A 20,020-nucleotide genomic window follows, 5' to 3' on the forward strand; every position below is an offset into this window, starting at 1 on the left:
GTATGTGTGTGTCTAAGAAATTCACCGTTTCACAAAGAAAATCATTTGCTCAGAGATTGTCAGGGGCTTGTATGTAACTCAAACACACACATACACACAAAGTCAGATGAAATGATAGCACGGTTAGAGAGGTCAAATGAAACAACAAGCTCGAGACAGACTCAAGAGGAAAACACAAGTAAAGTAAAGAAGAAAGAATAAAGAAGGAATCACATCATCACACTGACACTGCGGTGACTTTAAAGACCTATAATGCTGGCATCTCTAGATGTATTAAGACTGATGGATTGAGTTATCTATACAGCACTCCCTGCTGGCATGAATTCTGTTGTGTCTGCTTTACGACTAATTATACACACCGTTGGTACATTGTATGGTTGTCACTTTGCCAACAGCACACTGGAGAAGGGCATTTTGCCAAAAGTGTCATGCAGCATATAAAATTTTAATCGGAGTGCTGTCCTTTGCTCTTTGATTAATACGAGACAGAAGGCCAAGTATCTCCAGCACTGAACTGGAGGCTGCCAGCAAACTAGCATGCACATACACACACACACACACACACACACACACACAGAAATTGGAGCACTGCTGTGTTGCACTTTGTGAAGCATCTGCATTTTCTCTCCACCCTGATCTTTGACACACACATGCACACTGAAGGCATCAGGGTGGCACAGTCAGTAGGGAAGAAGTCCTTCAACTTGAGGACAAACGTTCAAGGTTCCCTGGGTTGGTAGCCATCTGCCCTGCTGAAGTGTTATTCTGGAAAATCCAGGTTTCAGAAAGACAAACTTCAGAGAAGTGCAAGAAAAAGTGTTATCACATGATGAAACGTGGAAAGAAGAAGATACAAAAGGTGTCTGGTAGAACAAACATCATACAAATGATTTGCCATTGTTAAAGCCACAAAGAAACTGCGCATATGAGGTCAAATTTGTTATGATCATGAGCACTAGACAAAGGATTAAGGGGTCATTAAAATCAAAATGCTTTCTTTCGATTGGAGCATGAAGTTCAAATTATACTCTGCATGTTTATATAGCTGTGAGACCTTATGTGACATGCAGTATATTCCATCAAGACCCTCGCAAACACTAGTCTATCTAGTATTTTTCAAAAAAACGTTACCATGTGGTGCAGCATTTAAAAGTGTGCAGAATGAAGGCACCAACTGCACGTGTGAACGTTTGCCTACCCAGATGCCCAGTGTAGTAACAGAACCATGAGCATGCCTGTTGTCCACCCTTCTGCTGTGTCCATGCCCATTTTGGAGTAAATCAAGCTTTTATTCTGCTCAGTGAAATCTGGTGCTAATCTATTTTAGCCTTTAGATTTTCATATGTCATATTACATTAGACTAAAGGTCAAAGGTTCACCAAAATCATTAGAAATCCCTGTCTGGGGATAAATATCTGTACCAGATTTAATGGAAATCTAATATTTGTGCTCTGCTTGTTGAAAAAAAAAATTTTTTTTCCAGATTCAGGCCACATTAGCTGATCAGCATAATCTTAGTAAATGTATTAAGATCCTGACATTAACCAGGACAAGTATGGATGGGAGAATGGATGAATACGAGAGTGCATTACAGGACTGAAAAGACCTTTTTTAGACCTCCACAGGGACTAAAACATATCCTTTCGTTAGTATTAAACATAGCACATCTGCCTTAGATATTGCAAATATGAGTGGAAAATATCAAACTATTGTGTTGTAATGATGGAAATTATTTCAACTGATGGACACACCAATCAGAAAGGCAAGGCAGCTGTGGCTGGATAGCACAGAAACACAGTGAGTGTGGATTAATGTGGGTGATGCAGTAGATTGGATTAAGTCATTTGAGGAAGGAAGATGCTCTGTCTGAATGACAGGATTAATAATAAAGAGCACACATTCACACAGACAAACACGCCATGCACTTAATTAAACAACAGCACTTTGGTGACTCACACCTCCATCTGTGCAATATATTTTTTTTTTAAAGTGCGCCCATGACACTTGCACAGATACCGCAGTGCATGTTTGTCGTGCGTTACCTTATTTCTGTAGTGCCAGGGATTATAATAGACAGGTTAAGAAAGAAGAGAGAGAGGATGGAGAAGAGACAGACACACTCTTAATCACATCACACTCCATATACAGGCCTTCAGGGGGAGGGGGATAGAGTGAGCGCATAGTGCAACAAAGGCATTACATAAGTCAAGAGGATTGTTTGTGAGCGCGTGCATGTGTGTGCTTATAGGCATGTGTCGTGCAGTGGGGAAAGCACACAAGCCAGGGTGCATTTTGTTTCATCAGTGTGTGTCAGGCAAAGTGCCTACAGTGTGTGTGGAGGACAACAAAAAGTGCAAAGGAGTGAGAGCATGAAGAAGAAAGAGTGTCTTTCTCGCTCTGCTGCTAATCCCCTCTGTCGCCCCTCCGCCTCTCTCGCTCATACCATCTCTGGCATTTTTATCTCTATCACCTCTCTGTCTGATCGCTCTCTCTTCTTATTTCCTCTTCCCTTTTATTCCATTGCTCTTGCAGGATGTCTGCTATGTAGCCCGACCATGACGGCTGATAGGCAGCAAACACACGTACACATGCACACAAACATGGACGGAAGACACACTGCAGTTTGAGCTGTCTGCCTTCGACAGTGGAAATACATGACTTGCAATAAAGTGATTCCTGTGTGTTGGCACCTCACCGGTACTGTTCTCTGAAACAGTAAAGCAGATCAGGCTGTGTGAGTCTGTGTGCGTGTGTGTGTGTGTGTGTGTGTGTGTGTGCACCTGAGTTTGTGTCTCTGTGTATAAAGATTTATTTGCAGCAACTTTCAGTCTTGTGTTCTCTTTGCAGGCATTATCAATCCCACAATTCCCCAGTAGGGCTGAAGAGATTTACATGGTAGCACTTTTATATCTCCATCTCCATCCTGAGACAGAGCACAAATATCAAGTCACGTCAAATATATTTCTAAGGTGGATTTCAAAATGAATGGATTTAATCAAAGCGGTACAGCTTTTCTGTTGTATAGTTGTATAACATATAAACACTGAAAACCATTTAGTATAATACACAACTACTAGAAAGAACAGACATCTTACAGTCTAAGTCAAGATGCATCTACCGCAGAGCTGAAATCATGTGTGTTACTGAAGCAGATTTGTAGAGCTTATGGATGCATGTCATTTATGTTAGATTTTCTGCTATGTTTCATCATCTCTCATTCTTTGCAGAGTTGCATCACATACTTAATATGCTTTCAGATAAGACATTCTGTTCTCGGTCTTACATTATTACCTCTTACTATGCTACAGTCAAACATGCAATGGCTTTAAGTCGTGAGAACCAATCATATGTGGGGGGGGGGGGGGGGGGAAATCATATGACAGTTGATCATGACCTCAACTCTCCCGTCATACTGTATTTCAAAATGGGAGCACACAGTTATCCAAGATTACTACTAGTTCGACTAATCTATTTTCCCTCTGCAGTCAAAGAACAAAGTTAGATGAGGATTAAAAGATCATACTCCGCACTGGCTAACACTATATTAGCCTGGATTAATTAAAGCTGAAATACATATTTTTCTGACGGTTCTTTACAGTAAAGATTATGGAGCCTCTAGTATCATGTTTCTGAATTTCTTTCAGTCTATTGCTATGCAGTGATGATATATTTATTAGAAAAAAGTAGATTTGAGCAGTAGAATCAATACTGTACACGTCTAACAGGACCAAGGTGGAAAATATTTCTCACAAGAAAAACCACAAAATTTGAACACTGGGTCTATAATCACGTAAAATGTGTGGTATCATGTGCTTTGTTTTCCACACTATTTTGGACAATTCCCAGTTTTTTGTTTTGTTTTCTTTTTTTTTTTGCTTCAGCAAAGCATCAAATTAATTTTGCAGAGTTCCACCGGAGCCATGGAGCATTCATAGATAGACCTCTGGGAATCTGAGCCCCACTGGTTTTATTCAAAATTATTCAGGGAGTGTGTTTGAGGCCCAAAACTGTCACATCACATTAGTGTCCAAATCACTGATAGCAAACAAGACGATGTATAAACACAAATGGAAACAGACGCTAATGTACATATGCTGACAGAGGCTTACAGACACACACACACACACACACACATATGTGGAGAATTGAACACAAGTACTTTTTACCTGGTTCTTCTCTACACACGGGCACTCAAGCTTCCAGAACACATATTATGTACAAGCTCACATGAACAGTTGCTAAGAACAGACATAGATGTGCACACACATCCACGAATGCACATACAGTAAATGAACACATGCGCAGAACACAGCCTGCTACAATGGCCTTAGCCATTAAAAATGCATGGCACTGCAGCAACAGTTTCTAATATTGAGCACCAGGGCCAGCTGCTGATCGGTGCGCCTACAGAGTCCCGCCTACAGAGAGCAAGACGCAAAGTGAAACCGCTCCCACCATGTCATTTTAGTGTTAGATGATATAAAAACACTATTACTGCTAAATATACACTGTAGCCAATTACATTAAAGACAGTTCTTGCTTAATTGTCTGTGACTTAAGAGTCAGAGAAAGGGTTAACAGCCTGTGTTATCTCTCTGGACGGTAATATTGTCAGGTCTGCAGCAGTGCCAGCCAGGGTTAATGCGCTAACTGTTGTCCTCCTTCATCGTGTTATCAGCAATCAACGACACCCGCATCTAATGTGAAAGCAAGAGTGTTGCCAAGCACCAGACAGGAAGAGAAATCAGGCCAATAGACCCCAATCGAGGCTTAATGGGGGCCTAGTGGCGCGGCTAGCTGAGACCTCTCGCACTGCCTGTTCATCATTCACTCCCACTGGTGTCTGGGAAATGGCAAGGGCTTCTGGCTTATCAAACAAATTAGCTGCTCCATCACTGAAATGAAAGACGCGATGCAAAAGCTGCAAGGGTGTCCTTTCCTTTTGCACACTGTCCTTGTTATGAATCAAAGAAGCAAAATGCATAAAGAAAGGATGCTCTGTAGACGGTTTGGTGGAGACAGAGGGATCTGCAGTGCTCTGTGCGCTGGGTGAGAAATGGTGGGCGTCTCCCACTTCCTGAGGGTCTGACACTTCTTTCTGCTCATACAGTGGGCAGAAAACCAACGTGTGGTGGCGTCTGCTTGGACAGCGTTCTGATTACAGTCGGGTCAGGAGCCAATTGTTGCCCTTCAAATCTCTGCAAACCCCACCCACACAACATCAGGGCTCTGAGTCACAGAGCTGAATGGATGCGACCACTCTGGCTCCACTCCATATACAGACACTCCTACATCACATTTTATCTCCTAATTTCTTTTCCTCCTCTTCACTTTTCTAAACTTAGATACAAGTTCGTCAGTCTGCAGTGATTTCATCCGTTTACTCTTCCTGTTGCTTTTCCTCCGGTCTCCTACAGCTGCAGGCATTCAGGTCTGCTTTTGCTGCACTGAATGACAAACCAAGGACACATCTGCAGCACTTGTAGGTATTTGTATCTTTACAGCTTTGCACTAGAGTGATGCTACTCTAGAAATCTCTGGTGCTGTAAAAAAAAAAAAAAAAAAAAAATCACAACACACATCCGTCCTGTCGAGTCTGCCGACTCCCACTCTGGATAATGCTAAAGCAGACAGACACAATGTACTGTAGTGCTTTGTCTCTGGACAAACATAAGTGTAACTCTCATCTTATCCTCCTCCTCCCTCCACTCCATACGTCCCCTCAAGTCTTGAGATGTCTGTCTCAACCCTTTTGCCCCTCCCCCACCGTCCCCACATTTCACATTACAACATAATCCACATTCTGCTTCAATCAGACGGAAAAGCACAAACAGCCCCTCTTCCACACACAGACAAACACGCTGGACATAAACAGCCTAATACGCACTTACATATAAGCCTACAGTATATCGCACACACCAACAGGCTGAGAACTGAGGAGGGGGGAAGGGCTGCATGCATGACAGCCATGTGGCAGGGCATTAAGGCCTGAGTCATCACGTCATGCGACACGTGTGTGTCTTCCCTACAGGCACTCAGCATGACGGTATATTGAAGGGCAGCCTACAGAGGAGCAACAGCAGGGTAAATATCATCGCAGCTACCAGCAGGGCGGCGGAAGGCAAGACGTCAAGATTTGCGTAGCTCTTATTGACAGGCAAAGGCTGTGCCAAGTCCTGGGCAGAACCACACGCTCAGTCAGCTAAAGTTGGTCTAGGACAGTGGCTTTACCCAAGCAAAGTCCATTTCAAGAATGCCATCTATACAGGTTGGCAGCAGTGAGGCTTAAGTCACTGAGCAGATACTCAGACTTTTGTTTGTGATGCTACTGTCAGCACACAAACACTGTGGGCCTATGATGGGCTGTCAGTCAAGGGACAAAATAAATGGCGGATCCCAGAGCAAGGCTGTGATTAAACTAAAGTTCAGCTGTATTTACACCAAAAATGATCATTTGTGGGTTCAGCTCAGCGCGTACACACACACACACGCATGCACGCACGCACACACACACACACACACACACACACACACACACACACACACTTCGTCCTCAACAAGCACTGTGGCTGGAGCTGCTCCAAGCACGATGACGTACCAGTTTGTTTACTGGCACGTAAAAGATTTCTGAAAAAGAACATGATGAATCACTGTTTCGTCTACAAGTCTCCTCCTCTACAAGTGCCACTGGATCAACTTCTGAGATTCATATTGTTTGTACCTGCGGTGACAGATTTTTGGGTCATTCGAGGGCAGCAGAATTACATTTAAAAATACAACACTAACATATTATCTCCTCTAAGTTAATATGGCAAATGTTCATGGAGAATTCTGCCAAAAGTATAAATGTAAGATTAAGACTCTAAATGCTCTCACCTGGTTTGACTCCACCTAGTCTGATGACATCCTACTAAAGATTTTTAGGTAGTTGGACATTAATGGGCAGCATTGGACTTCCTCTAAAATGCTGTTTCAGAGGTCTTTCTACCTTGGTGAGAAATATTTTTGTTGGGAAAGTGGAGTTAAACAAATGATGGTGCCAAATATTATCTTAAGGTTATTGTCATAAGCACTTTGTTAGGCTGGCATACAACTACTAGCTAATGTTTAGTGTGCAACTCAGAGTATGTACTGCAGGCAGGGCAGTCTTTCTCTCTGCCTGAGGGGATTTAGTGCTGTTAAAATAGTAGCAAGTGAAATATCTAGTTATAGTATGTATTCCATAATATGCCTATAAGCAACATTACCCACATGGCCTCACTGGCAGTTTGGGCTTGTTAGCTACAGCAGACACTAATACTCTCCAGCTGGAGTTGGTTTAGCTGAGTATGTAGAAATTAGCCCTTAGCAAAGAAGGTAAAAAAGCATGAAATAGACTCAAATTGTATAATACTATGTCTGGGACTTGTGCTTTAAAGCAATAAAACAATAGACTAATGTGTGAGTGTGTGTCTGCCATAGCAGATGGTTCACCTACATGCATGTTTTGCTGGATGTTAAGGCTTTGCTGAGGCCATTACACATAAATATCAAACCACAGGAAAGGACACACAGCTACAGTATGTATGCAGCTGAAGCCACATACAGCTCTGTCTCTGTCTGCAAGAGCCTTGGCACACGCACACACCCACATCTCAGCACACACACAAACGCAGTGACAGGCAATTCCTCAAGGTCTGGTACCTTGGGAACCTCTCTGTCTTTCCTCCTCTGCGTGTGCGACTGTGTGTTCAGAGCTGTGTGTGAGTGTGTATGTATGTGTGTGCGTGTCAGACAGAGACTGAGTGTCTAGATTTTAGTAAGGTCATAACCGACCATTTACACAGCCCATGGCCATTAGGTGCTCACGGTTTGTCGCCTGCACGCCTTTCAGACCAGAATAGTCTCTGTCTCTTAACATATCTGTTCTACTACAAACACACAGCAGCTCAGAAAAAAAGGGCTTGTTGCAATGGTACAATCTTATCCCGTCTAAAGCATGCAAGTGTATACCCGACCGACACAATATCAAGCAGCATGAAGAAACACATCAAACAGCACTGAAAATGACATCCTGATGAGCAGAGTGAACTGGGCTGCCAGATAATGCAGCTCTAAAGCAACAGTGCTGACTGGCAGACGGAGGAGATCTTTCACTGATTGGTAGAGGAAAATTAGCCAATTAATCTATTAATCGATAAAGTGAAAATGAAGCAACAACAATTATGATAATCGATTAATCCTTCAAGCTATTTATCAAGGAAAAACAGATATTTGCCGGAGTAAAATGTGAGAATTTGCTCCTTTTATTTTTCATATTGTTGTAAATTGAATATCTGTGGATTATGGACTGGTTGGACATATGAAATACCTCCAGCGTGACCTTCTCTAACATTGTTGGCTTCAAGGAATTTTATTCATTTAAACAGACATGTTGATTGAAGGTCAAAACAGTAAGTACAGCCTCTCACCGCTTGCCTTGCTACATAGCCAGACAGCCTGGTATTCAAACAGAGGCCAACAGAGGCACAGCCATGGACATAAACTATTGGCTTGCCTTCACTGCCAGGTTATGTCACTCTAGAGTACAGAGGATGATTAAATGACACGGCAATAATCCATGATTCACCTGTAATCAGGATTTCAAAAGGATTTAGGGTTTCTTTGCTCTTTGACTGCTCAGCTAAAGTGTATGTGGACCCGCAGCCGCTGCTGGAGAGCCGGAGAGCAAGTCAACCTTTAACCTTTTTTATGCCTGACCACATTTGGTGCGCAGTGTGCCAGACACCGCATCATCATGATGGAACAACCTTAATAGTTATAGTACAAGTACTCCTCTACATGTATAGCGTAGATGATCTGATTAGATCATGGCACGCTTCACTGCGTAAATGTGTGCTCTAAAAACTATGTAATTCTTTATCATGTGAGGTTCATATTAATATCACCTACATGTTACAATGGAGATAAGAAATGTTTGCTAATTAATTATACTTCGGTGCAAGTAGTGAACATTAAATACACATAACCTCTTGCCACATGTGCCTCTGTATGTTTGGTTATGACACTTGGGAGACGAAGGGTTACAAAAACAAATGATAAGAAAACACATGGAACATTAAAATAGGGAGGGAGCAGAGCCCCCTGAGACAGAGTGGAAGATTACCTACAGTAGCTAGACAAAAATAATGAGCTGCAGAGAATCAGCAGGGGGACAGAGAGCACAAAAAAAAAAAAAAAATTTAAATCAGTAAATCCCACTAGAAAAATCCTGCGATCCTAAAAGAACTAAACAATTATATCCCTGGCAACATGAATTATAGAAAAGAGATAAGAAAAAAAAAGCGGTATGCTGTACAACAGGAGATGAGGTAAGAGAAAGAATAAAACAGGGAGGAATACTTCACAATTCATTTCAGTGGTGTAGCCCTGTGGAGACCTAGAGGTCACATGAAGGGCAGGGAGAAAAGCGAGACGACAAAATCTTTGCGGTTCACAGCATTCTGTAAGCCAGTCCCCTTACAAGCACCACAGGGACCGTGCCAACCTGACAGCGCAAGTTAGACTGCCACACTTCCGCACCTCAACAACAATGTCGAGCAAAACCACCAAGTGTCATCGTGGCATCGACACAAATGTTATATTCAGACAAGCACCTGAAAAGATGTTCTTTCATCGTTTGCTTATTTTTAGCTCATCAAATGCAGCATTTTCATTCAGTCGAGGAGAAAGCCTTTGATTCAGTCAGGTCACCTTGAGAATAAATATAAAGTTATGTAGTTATGATATTTTCTTACACCAAACTATGTAGCACTTTGTGTTCCAGGTCTTTCCCTCAACAGGAGGATACACAGACAGCTTCAGTCCTAGACCCGTGGACGAACTCATGCTTACATACCAGATATCTCCTCTCAACAATCCCGAGCACACACTGTGTGTACCGGAGGTAATTGAAAGACATTCTCATTCAACCTCAAAAATGCATTTAAATTGATCCCATACAGCGAGTTCTCTGTAGCTGTCATGTATGATTTGATACATGACGGTGACATTTCACTGTATGATGAAATGATATTTATATCACTGGACGGGCAAGAGCTCTCAGTACACGCCACAATCTGCTCAGGAGAAGTAGCAACAACTTATAGTTAGTAATGTGCTCAACACTGCCTTATTTATAGACAAGGGGCGACTTGGATCATTTGTTTTAGCTTTGACAGTTGCAGAGAAATTGCCGGTAATGTGCTCGGAGAAGTACTAACATTTAATCTTCAGAGTTGTGTAAGTGTGAAAGTGTAAGGATAATTAAAGCCGCAGACTTACAAATGAACCACCATTTGTAATCAATAGGAGGCATAGTGTTACCAGATGCTGTGTACACATACCATAACTCCTGAATCAGACACTAGTATGCACAATGACACCAAACAAATCGAATAGAGTTCACGGGCTCATTTACTTTGGAAACTTGACTCTTAATGACGAGTGACCTCTGTGGTATGGGGACTGGACAGTGGTCAAACCCTTTGGTCTTGAGAGCGGTGTTACAGTGGAGGAGCATATTGACCATGACTAATATAAGTGCAAATCAATACAGCAGGAACATGGTCCTCACAAGTGGCCCCAGCAATGCTGAAAAAGCAGTTGTTTGAAGTAAACCCTGTCATAAATCACAACAGGCTGACAGCATTGTGTGTCCCTGGTTGTCACTCTTTGCAAGGCCGAGTGGTGCAGTGAGTCTGTTTCCAAGAATGCTACACCCACGATGATTACAGTGGAGCTCAGATTTAGTATCACCACTATTTCTAAGTCATAAAAAAATAATTCCAGTTTATTACAATTCATTGTTATAGGCCATTGTTCCGCTGTATATGTTATGAGAACACTGTACTTATCAAAGTTGCTAGGTTGCTGGGATCAAGGGAACATGGTTTCAAAGAAAGTTATCAGACAGGATGTAAACAACCCATTATTTAAAAGGACCTATTTGTAACTTTTTCTATTTCTACATAGCCAATGTTAGTATTATCAGCTGTTTACTTACCAGTCTCGCATGAGCTTCAGTCATCATTGCATTTACAATACCAGATGGTTATAATACGCCCTCTGAGCAGCCCTGACTTGATATCTCAAAAAGACAACACGGTCCAGCTGGACCGGGGCTAGCTGGTTAGCATGCTAACGTCGGTATAAAAAAAATAAGTGACAGAAACAGAAGCAAAACAAGAGGGTTGCTTTCCACCACTGGTGACAGCTCGATGATGAACTTGTGTTCTTGGCTATGGAGCAAGAGCAAAATTCACAAATAGCTCCTATAGCCATATTATCTACACAAAGTGAGAGTGAACGTAGCTGTAATGTTGTTATTAATCCCTCATTGCGCAGGAAAACTGTGCACAAGCTAAAATATGAGTATATATAAGTGCTGTCCTGGTTCCTCACCTCTAAATTGCTGCCCACATGTTCGATTGGTTAAGCAAACCATATAGGCGTGTCTGATCCCACCAGGTGGACAAACAGTCAACCAATCAGAACTTTGTGGGCAGGATTCAACCTGTCAACATTATCTTCCTACATAGCATGCTGGCTACCCAGCTTAGTCCATGGAAAATAATGACAGAAATGTAAACACAAACATAAATTAGATTATCGCAGGTGCACGGGGTAAGTGGACTTCCTCTTAAACTGAATGGCAGTTCAGTCTGATTAACGGGCTACATGAGTGCGGCAGGTTGAAAATGAAACAGGACCAGTGTGGGTAGTAGTTAACCTTCGTTATCTCCTCCAAGTAAGTTTGACGAACCCGAGGTTTTGTTTACAGCCTGTCTGATGGTCTTTCTCATCAATTAACTTGGTAAGAGCAGTGTTATGATTACAAATAGTAAAGATCGTGAAAACTTGGAAAATAAGCTCCAAATTGTAGTAATCTGTAAAGCTTTTTTAGTACAGGAGGAGGACTCGTGAAGATCCCTCAAGACATTGCCCGTGGTGTCACCATGGAAACTCGGCTAAGTTGGTCCACTGCTCACAGCTGAAGTTTCTTGTGTGCACCATCAGCTGTCACAAGCAGCTCCGATGTGCATGCTTCCTCACTTCCACCGCCAAGTTAATTACCACTATTCAAAGCCTCACAGCTTTCAGCAACTTCTAACTGAAAGGATTACACGTCTGTAAAACGATGCCTACAGAACTGCAGCATCCCTCATCAAGTCTCATGTCAAGTTTGAATGTAATTTTAGTTATTTTGTGTTTACTTTCAATTATTGCTATCTAATTAGCGCTTCAAAACATTATGACAAGCAATGCCAGAGCAGCAAACACAACATAATTTGCCTGATCAAAACACTGCAGCTTCACCCGTCCACAGACAGAATAGAGCCAAGCATCAACCAGTGCAGTAGGTATGCCCTGAGTGTATGTGTGCAAATCTGAACCCATTTATTCTCTCCAGTCCACATGACACTGTGTATTTACGATGAGCCACTCAAGCGTTGCCTGCCGTCTGTTGGGAATAATTAGTGCACAGGTTGCTGACCTCTCAGGCATTGTTGCTGTGTATCACTCATGCACTACTCTACGGCTTGCTTTCTATTATTTTGGTGTATAGGCTGCTGAGAAATAACTGGAAAATCAAACAGCACAGTAATTTTTAAAAATGAAGTCTTTCCTGCTGTAAACTTTAATAAATCATGTGTGCATCTTTGGTTGAAAGATCCTAATTTACAAAAAAAGCCTTGAGGATAGGGCCAAAAACACACAGTTCCAGACGACACTTATTTAGCATTCCTCTAACAGCAGCCCTGGCTGTTAACCTTTCTCCATGTCATCAAGATTTCTTGTCCTCCAATAACATTGCTTTCAAGTTAACAAAAATATTACACTGCTTCCTGAATTGTGATGACTCACTGGAGGAAGAAAGGCTGAATGTGTTTGTGCTCGGATGGATTTTTTTGTGCATGTGCACTTTTCCATTAGTGAATTGGTAAAAACATAACGAGCCTTCAAAGTCACATCTCTCGCTTGAACATGCAGACTAAACACATACAGGACTATCATTTCTGGCAAGACAGGAGCCAGCAGAGATAAGGGACAGGGAGCAAGAGGAGTAAAAGCCGGAGTTAAATGTGCACTAAATTATTGAAGAGAAGCAACATGACAGCACAACTTTAATCATCCTAAACCTTGATCCCATTTGGCGTTTCTCGAGGCTAAAGGACTTAAGCAGGACACACTATCAGGATATTGGACAGGGGGAAGCAGCAGCTACATTGTTGCGGTACTGATGCAGCAAAATTTGTTTTCCATTTCTAAGAACTGATAGAACAGAGGATGCTGAGTGCTTTCGGAGAGCGTGAAAGATGAAACCTGGGACGCAAGGGGTCTTTGATAAAGAGCAATTCAGTACAGTGCACAGGTACATGCGCACAAACATTCACAGTCACGCACACAACCTTTGTTTCAGTAATGGTGTAAAGTTGATGTGCACTGAACTGACATGAAAGCCACGTCTCAGCAGCTCCCTGGTGGCCTCACCATGGACTCTAGTTTTAACCATTTTTTTAAAAATACCATCTGGCAGACACAAGCTGACTCCTCCAACTCTTCCAGCAGCTCTTTACACGCACGCACACACACGCACACACCATTAATCTCTCATATCAGATGCAAGCCATTCTCTCTTTTTTTCCTCTTCCTCCATCCTTGTCCCACTTGTCTTAAAAGTAAAATGAGGTCAACTAGGATGAGATTCTCATCCCTCTTGATTTTGTGATATACCGCTCTTCTTTCCCTATCCTTCATCCCCCGTATGCTACTGCTAGCTAACCTGCTAGCCACTGGCACGGGGGAGAATTTTCCTAGAAATCACAACAGGAGCGCAGACACAACACTGCAAGTTGTACATGGTAAATGAAGAAAGGTGCATGTATTGATCACACATGTGCGCGCTTCAATCATCCACACATATGATACAGAACACGGCGGCGGCGGCGGCAGCTTAACTCCTTTGATGAGACCGTTGCTGTCTCAGTCAGCCTCGTCTTGGCACATTGCATAACTGAACGCAGACACAAACACACAACCCCGGGCCTGATCTGCACTATAGAGTGCCATCTAGAAGAGGTAGCTCGCAACTGGCAGCCCCACTGAGGAAGAGAGCAAAAAGAGAATAAAATGCAACAAAACAAACAGAAAAATAAATGAAAAAACAAATGATCTGTAAGCTCCCACACTCTCTGGGAAGAGCTCGACGCAAACACTTTATCACCATTTTCTATTCCTCTGTCTGTGAAAATACTGAAGACAAAAAAAAAAAAAAAGAAGAAGCCAGTGAGTTGCTCATTATAATCACAATCTATTACCATCCTCACAGACATATAAATTACATACAGTCATTGTGCTGCACTGTACAACTACTACTGCATTCTACTCTGTGAAACAAAAGCTTATATCACTGTAGAATCCTTCAGGAATTTCTTTTAAATACATTTTAATTCCAATCAAGGTTTGTTTACAAAGAGAAATACACATGCAAACGCTCTGTGAAGCTCTCTAGAGATTTTAAGCAACACTTCGACACTTTCACTTGTATGTTCTACACCAATGAAGCTGCAATTTCTGTTGCAACACACTAAAATTATTTCCATTCAGTGGTCCAGTCGAAGAAGTCACGGCTCAGTAAGCTTCTCCTTTGACTGTGGACAAGGCTTGAAGGGTAGGACAGTTACTGAGTGAATCAGAAGGAAGATTAATGATGAAGATATGTCACAGTTTGTGCTACGAGAGGCTGCACAGGGCTACTGCCAGTCACAGCACTTACTGCAATGCCTGCGTGTGTGTGTTTGCGCGTGTGTGTGTGTGTGTGCGCAAATGAGTGTGGTCAAACTTGACTCTGCAAACATGTGTGCACCAGTGTCTGCCTGCATGTGTAAACGTTTGCCAGGCTGTATGTCAGTACACATACAGTATTTGTGTGCGCACTTCCACTAACATTTGTATAAGTCATCTACCATCAGATTCGTGTGTGTGCTCGTGTGTGTATGTGTGTATGCACTAATGTGTGTGCTACCTCTGCCACACACAAACATCTATCCTGAATTAATAACTCTGTGTGTGTGTGTGTGTGTGTGTGTGTGTGTGTGTGTGTGTGTGTGTGTGTGTGTGTGTGTGTGTGTGTGTGTCCTATGATGTCCTGCGCCTGCCGATGAGATAATCTGGCAGAGCATGGAGTGACAATTTGATCTATTGATTTGCGTCTTGCTGGCTCACAGGGAGTCTCTGAGTTATAGTGCTGCCATCTCTCGTGGCCACCACCAGTAAAGAGAGGGGAGCCACCACACTGCTACACACACAGCTGCTGGACACCCAGGAGGTACACACACACAAAATAATATACACACATACAAAACGCCTATGGCTTAATAATGGTTAGCTGCCAAAATTAGCTGATAACACCCCCCAGCATCATGTAAGTTAAATAGTGCGTTGACAATTTTATGCTGATAATCTATAAATTATACTTGCCTTTAACATACAAATCAAACCACTAGCTTATTTGTGTTATTGCTGGTTGTTTCAAAACCAGTGCCAATCAGATATCTTGTTGTTTGATAAATATAGACATGTTTTTATCGAACAACATATGCCACGCAGTATGTGTTGTTTAACATACGCAGAAAACAGCTTTGTCCAAATAAAATACAGGCCACAATTAACTGACTGAGAACAGGGAAGAGATTTTCAGTCTTTGACAGTGATTGGGTTTGGTACTCGCTTGCACTTCAGGTTACTGAACACTTCCTGCTGCGTAAGAACGCATTTCTTGTATATAATATATGTTTGACAGGATGTATCATATTTAAAAAGGTGTAGCATAGACTCATCTTAGGCTGTGTGCTTTGGTTAATGAAATTTTTTCATCTAGAGACCAATGGATCTCAGCTGACATCACCAACTGATGACAGCTGCTAATATCATTAGATTATATGATTGATAAATGGAGGTAGCTAATAGTTTTGAAATAGCCCTGTGTTTTTTTTTTATCTGTTGTCACTGTTTTACTCTGTAACAACAACCTGCCGTTGCTTTTTAACATCACGTGTTGTTGTGCGATGGTTAAACCAAAGCCCAGAGAGCCTTGTGGCCGGTGACAAGTGCTGTCAATGCAGAGAAATAAAGGACATACAGAACAAGGAATAGCCCTACTTGTTGTCACACACACTCTGCCTTGACGCTGAAAACCAAAACAGCTTTGTTCACTCCCCAGTTTAGAGCACTGCATTTCTGCTTATTTTTGAAATTACACCGTTAATCCAGAAGATAGCTAATATGCATGAACTGCTTGCACAGCAAAACCTGTTTTTCTAAATGCTCACAACTTCTTTTTACTGCTGAGATAATATGGAGAAAACAACTTGGAGCAGTGTGTCTGTGTGTGTGTGTGTGTGTGTGCATGCGTGTGTGCGCACTTGGGCATATCTGGCTCAGTGCATTACCACACACAGATCAATAAGGATTCTATTCTTGGCCATTAGATCTTGAAGCAGGGGGTAGCCTGCCTCTCTCACTCTTTCCTATCTAATTCCCCCTCTCCCACCTCTATCGGCCTGTCCCCCGCTTGCTCTCCCACCAACCTCTTTCTCCCTTCCCCTCTATCTCTCTTCCAAACAACACCAAAGGGGCATTGTCATCTTCCCAGCTGGACAGTGGAGGCATCAGCGGAGTCAGTGGTCAGCATCAAACACGGGACAGTTTTGGGGGGGATCACAGAAATGATTGGCTTTATGGCTAGAGGGATCAGCCGTTTCCTCAGAGGATTCACGCACGCACACAGAAATGTACGCACATATTCACTCGCACAAGTGTACACGTCCACACACACACCTCCTGCTCCTGCTGTAATTCTCACTCTTCTGCCACACTGCCAGGCTGAGGCCCTTGATCTGCCACTTCCTGTAATCCTCCATGGGAGAGGGGTGCAGCCAAATGTCCTGGCAGGCCAGCCAGGCAAACAAGCACACACATACCCACAAACATGCATCGACAACGAGAACAAGAGCCGTGAGTTGCCACTAAGTGCAAAGAGAACGACCTCCAGGAAATAGATGTGTGTCAGCGCAGGGGTACCAGGACGCCTTTCACAAAAGAACATGAAACCTGCCAAAACGAAAACACATCATGTAAAAACCCACAAGCTGCAGCACAGCAACGCAAACACTATGAATCATGAAATCTCCATGATGCCCCCTTCATCTGTGCCACGCTGGTATCATTGTCATCAGATAAAGAGACAGGGCTGACTAAACAGCAAATGACAGGGGAAGAGAACCAGCACCAAAGAATAAATAGATGACTCCCAACTCACCTTCCCCTGACTCTGATAAGACTCTATCTGATACACATCACTCAAACACGAGAGAGATTCCTCTGTTCATTCAATTTCAAAGTGACCAGCCTCAGACAGCAGGAAACATCTGACAAGATCATTTCACCCAAACTCAGGATAGTCTGAGGGAAAATGCATTTTGATCTCTGAGCTGTTTGGTCATGGGCTTCTTTAATGCCACCAGTACCCTACAGCTTTTCCTTACACTGAGTTTACCAAGTCTGGAGCTCAAAGGAGTAATGTACTAGCCAGCAAGACATAAGCCCCATTAGGCTTATTCACAAGTTCCTGCATCAGCCCTAACATAGTGCTTCTACGAGTGGAGGGATTTCATCTCATATCTACTAATATATGTGTACTACTGGCAGAATCTGCTCTGCTTTGGATGATGAAATTCATGGTTTCTGTGGAATCTGTAGATCTCTGGGATCTCTAGAAAACGTGGTGCATCGTTATATCCTCCGTCTCTCTCAGCCTGCGTTTCAGAAGAACAAGAAATCATACTGAAGGTACATGGACTGCTCAACGCCGTCTTTTATAAGTCTGTCGATTTTATGCGCCCCCCCCCCCAGCCCCCAACTGTGTGAATCTCTGTTGGTATCCTCACCTTTCCAGTGCAGGTGAACAAGATTGAGTCACAGCCAGAGCTGCCAGCAGGTGGGAACGAGGGACAGCCAGGCGGACAGCTCTTCATCACACCGTAATGAGCTGGCAAAGGTTGTCGGACAGGCAGGAGAACACATGGAGGACCTGTAAAAGCAGCCTGACACAGACGAGCTCGCGGGCGTTCTCTGAAGCTATACGACTCCCTGCGGTGCCATTTCATCGCAAGCTGTTGTCTCTGCTTATGTAAATGTCCTCATATTGCAAGAAAGCTGAGGCGGGCCACCTCAACCACATACCACATACAATATGTGGCTAAATGTGGACCGCTAAATGACTTTTCTTATGATTTTAAATGTGTGAGTAAGTGTGCGACAGTGTGGGAATGTCAGTAATACCAGCTAGTTAAGCCAGTTCTCGTTTTATGGTTTTAAGAATCAAGCACAACTGGATCTTGGACTTTACGGTTAAGACAAAGCAGACGTTTTGTTCTGGATGCTGAAGCTGACACGCACATACAGAGCTCCAGGGGACTGTCAACCCTTGAATGCTGCTGAAAACTCTTCAGCACACTGACACCCAACCAGCTTACATCAGCATCTGACTATGACAGCTCAGACATCTGTTCACTTACCTGCTGCTGCCTCCCAGGGATGCAGCTACCCACAGGAGCTGCCACGGGCCACACCAGCTTATAGTAGCTCAATGGCAACTGAAAAGGATACAATCTGAGAGCTCCACTCTGGGTGCCGATGGCCAGTATCTTCTGCACCGGGTCAAAAGCCATGGATGACGGCTGATAGGGGAAGCCATGACGGACAGTCTGGGAGACAGGCAGAAAGACGGGGAAAAAAAATGTGTTAGACAGAATATCAATCTGCATTTCACAGCAGGGGTGTTGTTTTGTCAGAGGATGTCACACACCCTGATTTGGGTAAACAAATGGCCCAGATGGATGTGGGAGATGTTATGAAACAAAAATGTAAAGCCTGAAATTGTGCAGACAAGAGACAATGAAAGAGAGGAACAAATGCTCTTTCTATGCATGGGTGCCCTGTTCTAGGGTGATATTTGGCTTCACTGTTTAGGATCCTTTTATAATTATGAACCTATTTTGAGATTTCTTCTCTCTCATTTCTCTCTTTTTATCTCGTTTTGCTTCTCTCACCGCCTCCCACATGAAGTCGTGATTACACTGAAGTCTGGAAATAAAATATACGGAAAACAGATCAGTGAGAAGCATTTGGTTACTTTTTGTTGCAGGGCCTTCTATAGGAGTGCATTAAATCATAAGGTGCTCCTGTTTTTATGTCCATCACCCCATGTATGTGTATGTGTGTGTGTGTGTGTGTGTGTGTGTGTGTGTGTGTTTGTGTGTGGGTGTGACTGTAGCTTTATGGCATCAGTCAGCCAGTGGTGGGCCGTTGGATTTGTTTATTTAGCGGCAGAAGGCTAAAGCACATTACATAAGAAGCACTCAGTGCAGCAGAGACACCTGCCTTCCTCACAGAGAAACATAACAGCAAGTTCCTGTCCAGACAGACTGTGAAGGTGCAGGAGGGAGGCGGGAGTCTTCTTCAAAGAGACTTCAATCAGATGCCTGGTTGTTGATGGACATATTTAGGCTGCAGTGGCAATCAAACCCGCAATCTCTCTGCTGGGCCTCCAAGCCACTAATCCACAATATTCCCTAAACCCTCAGGTATGTTGACCTGACTCTTGATTTATGTTATCTAGTTTTAGAGTTTTTACTTCAGGCACTATCACGTATTACTCCTGACCACTGTTAAGATTATTACAGCTTTAAAAAAGTGAATCTGCCCTTAACTTGGACTTCAGCACCTTGTGCTGGTGTTTGGTTGGTTGTTTGTGTTGATCATGCAGCCAATGCAATAATCACATGACTCTTCCATGATGTTGACCTCCATGGGCACACAAAGACTCTGCCATGTCACTGGCAATGGACTGTGACAGGGGGGTTAAATATTTAGGAAAATTAACAGCAAGCACACAGTGGTGTCAATAAAAAGGCCATGCCAAACCATTAAGGCACAC

The 20,020-nt window shown here is 43.0% G+C and overlaps 1 protein-coding gene across 3 annotated transcripts in view; it reads right to left on the minus strand.

The window, feature by feature from the left end:
• The window catches only part of stxbp5a (syntaxin binding protein 5a (tomosyn)), an 87,222-nt gene that overhangs the window by 65,519 nt on the left and 1,683 nt on the right, over positions 1 to 20,020 (minus strand). For all 3 annotated transcript variants that reach the window (XM_071479307.1, XM_071479308.1, XM_071479309.1), the window contains exon 2: positions 18,691 to 18,788. In XM_071479307.1, the coding sequence (XP_071335408.1) occupies positions 18,691 to 18,788 (98 nt within the window). The remainder of the gene's footprint in view (positions 1 to 18,690; positions 18,789 to 20,020) is intronic.

Source organism: Trachinotus anak, unplaced genomic scaffold (assembly GCF_046630095.1).
Source record: "Trachinotus anak isolate AG129_WGS33_773 ecotype Australia unplaced genomic scaffold, CSIRO_AGI_Tana_v1 ptg000005l, whole genome shotgun sequence".
In the NCBI taxonomy this organism is placed as follows: Eukaryota; Metazoa; Chordata; class Actinopteri; order Carangiformes; family Carangidae; genus Trachinotus; species Trachinotus anak.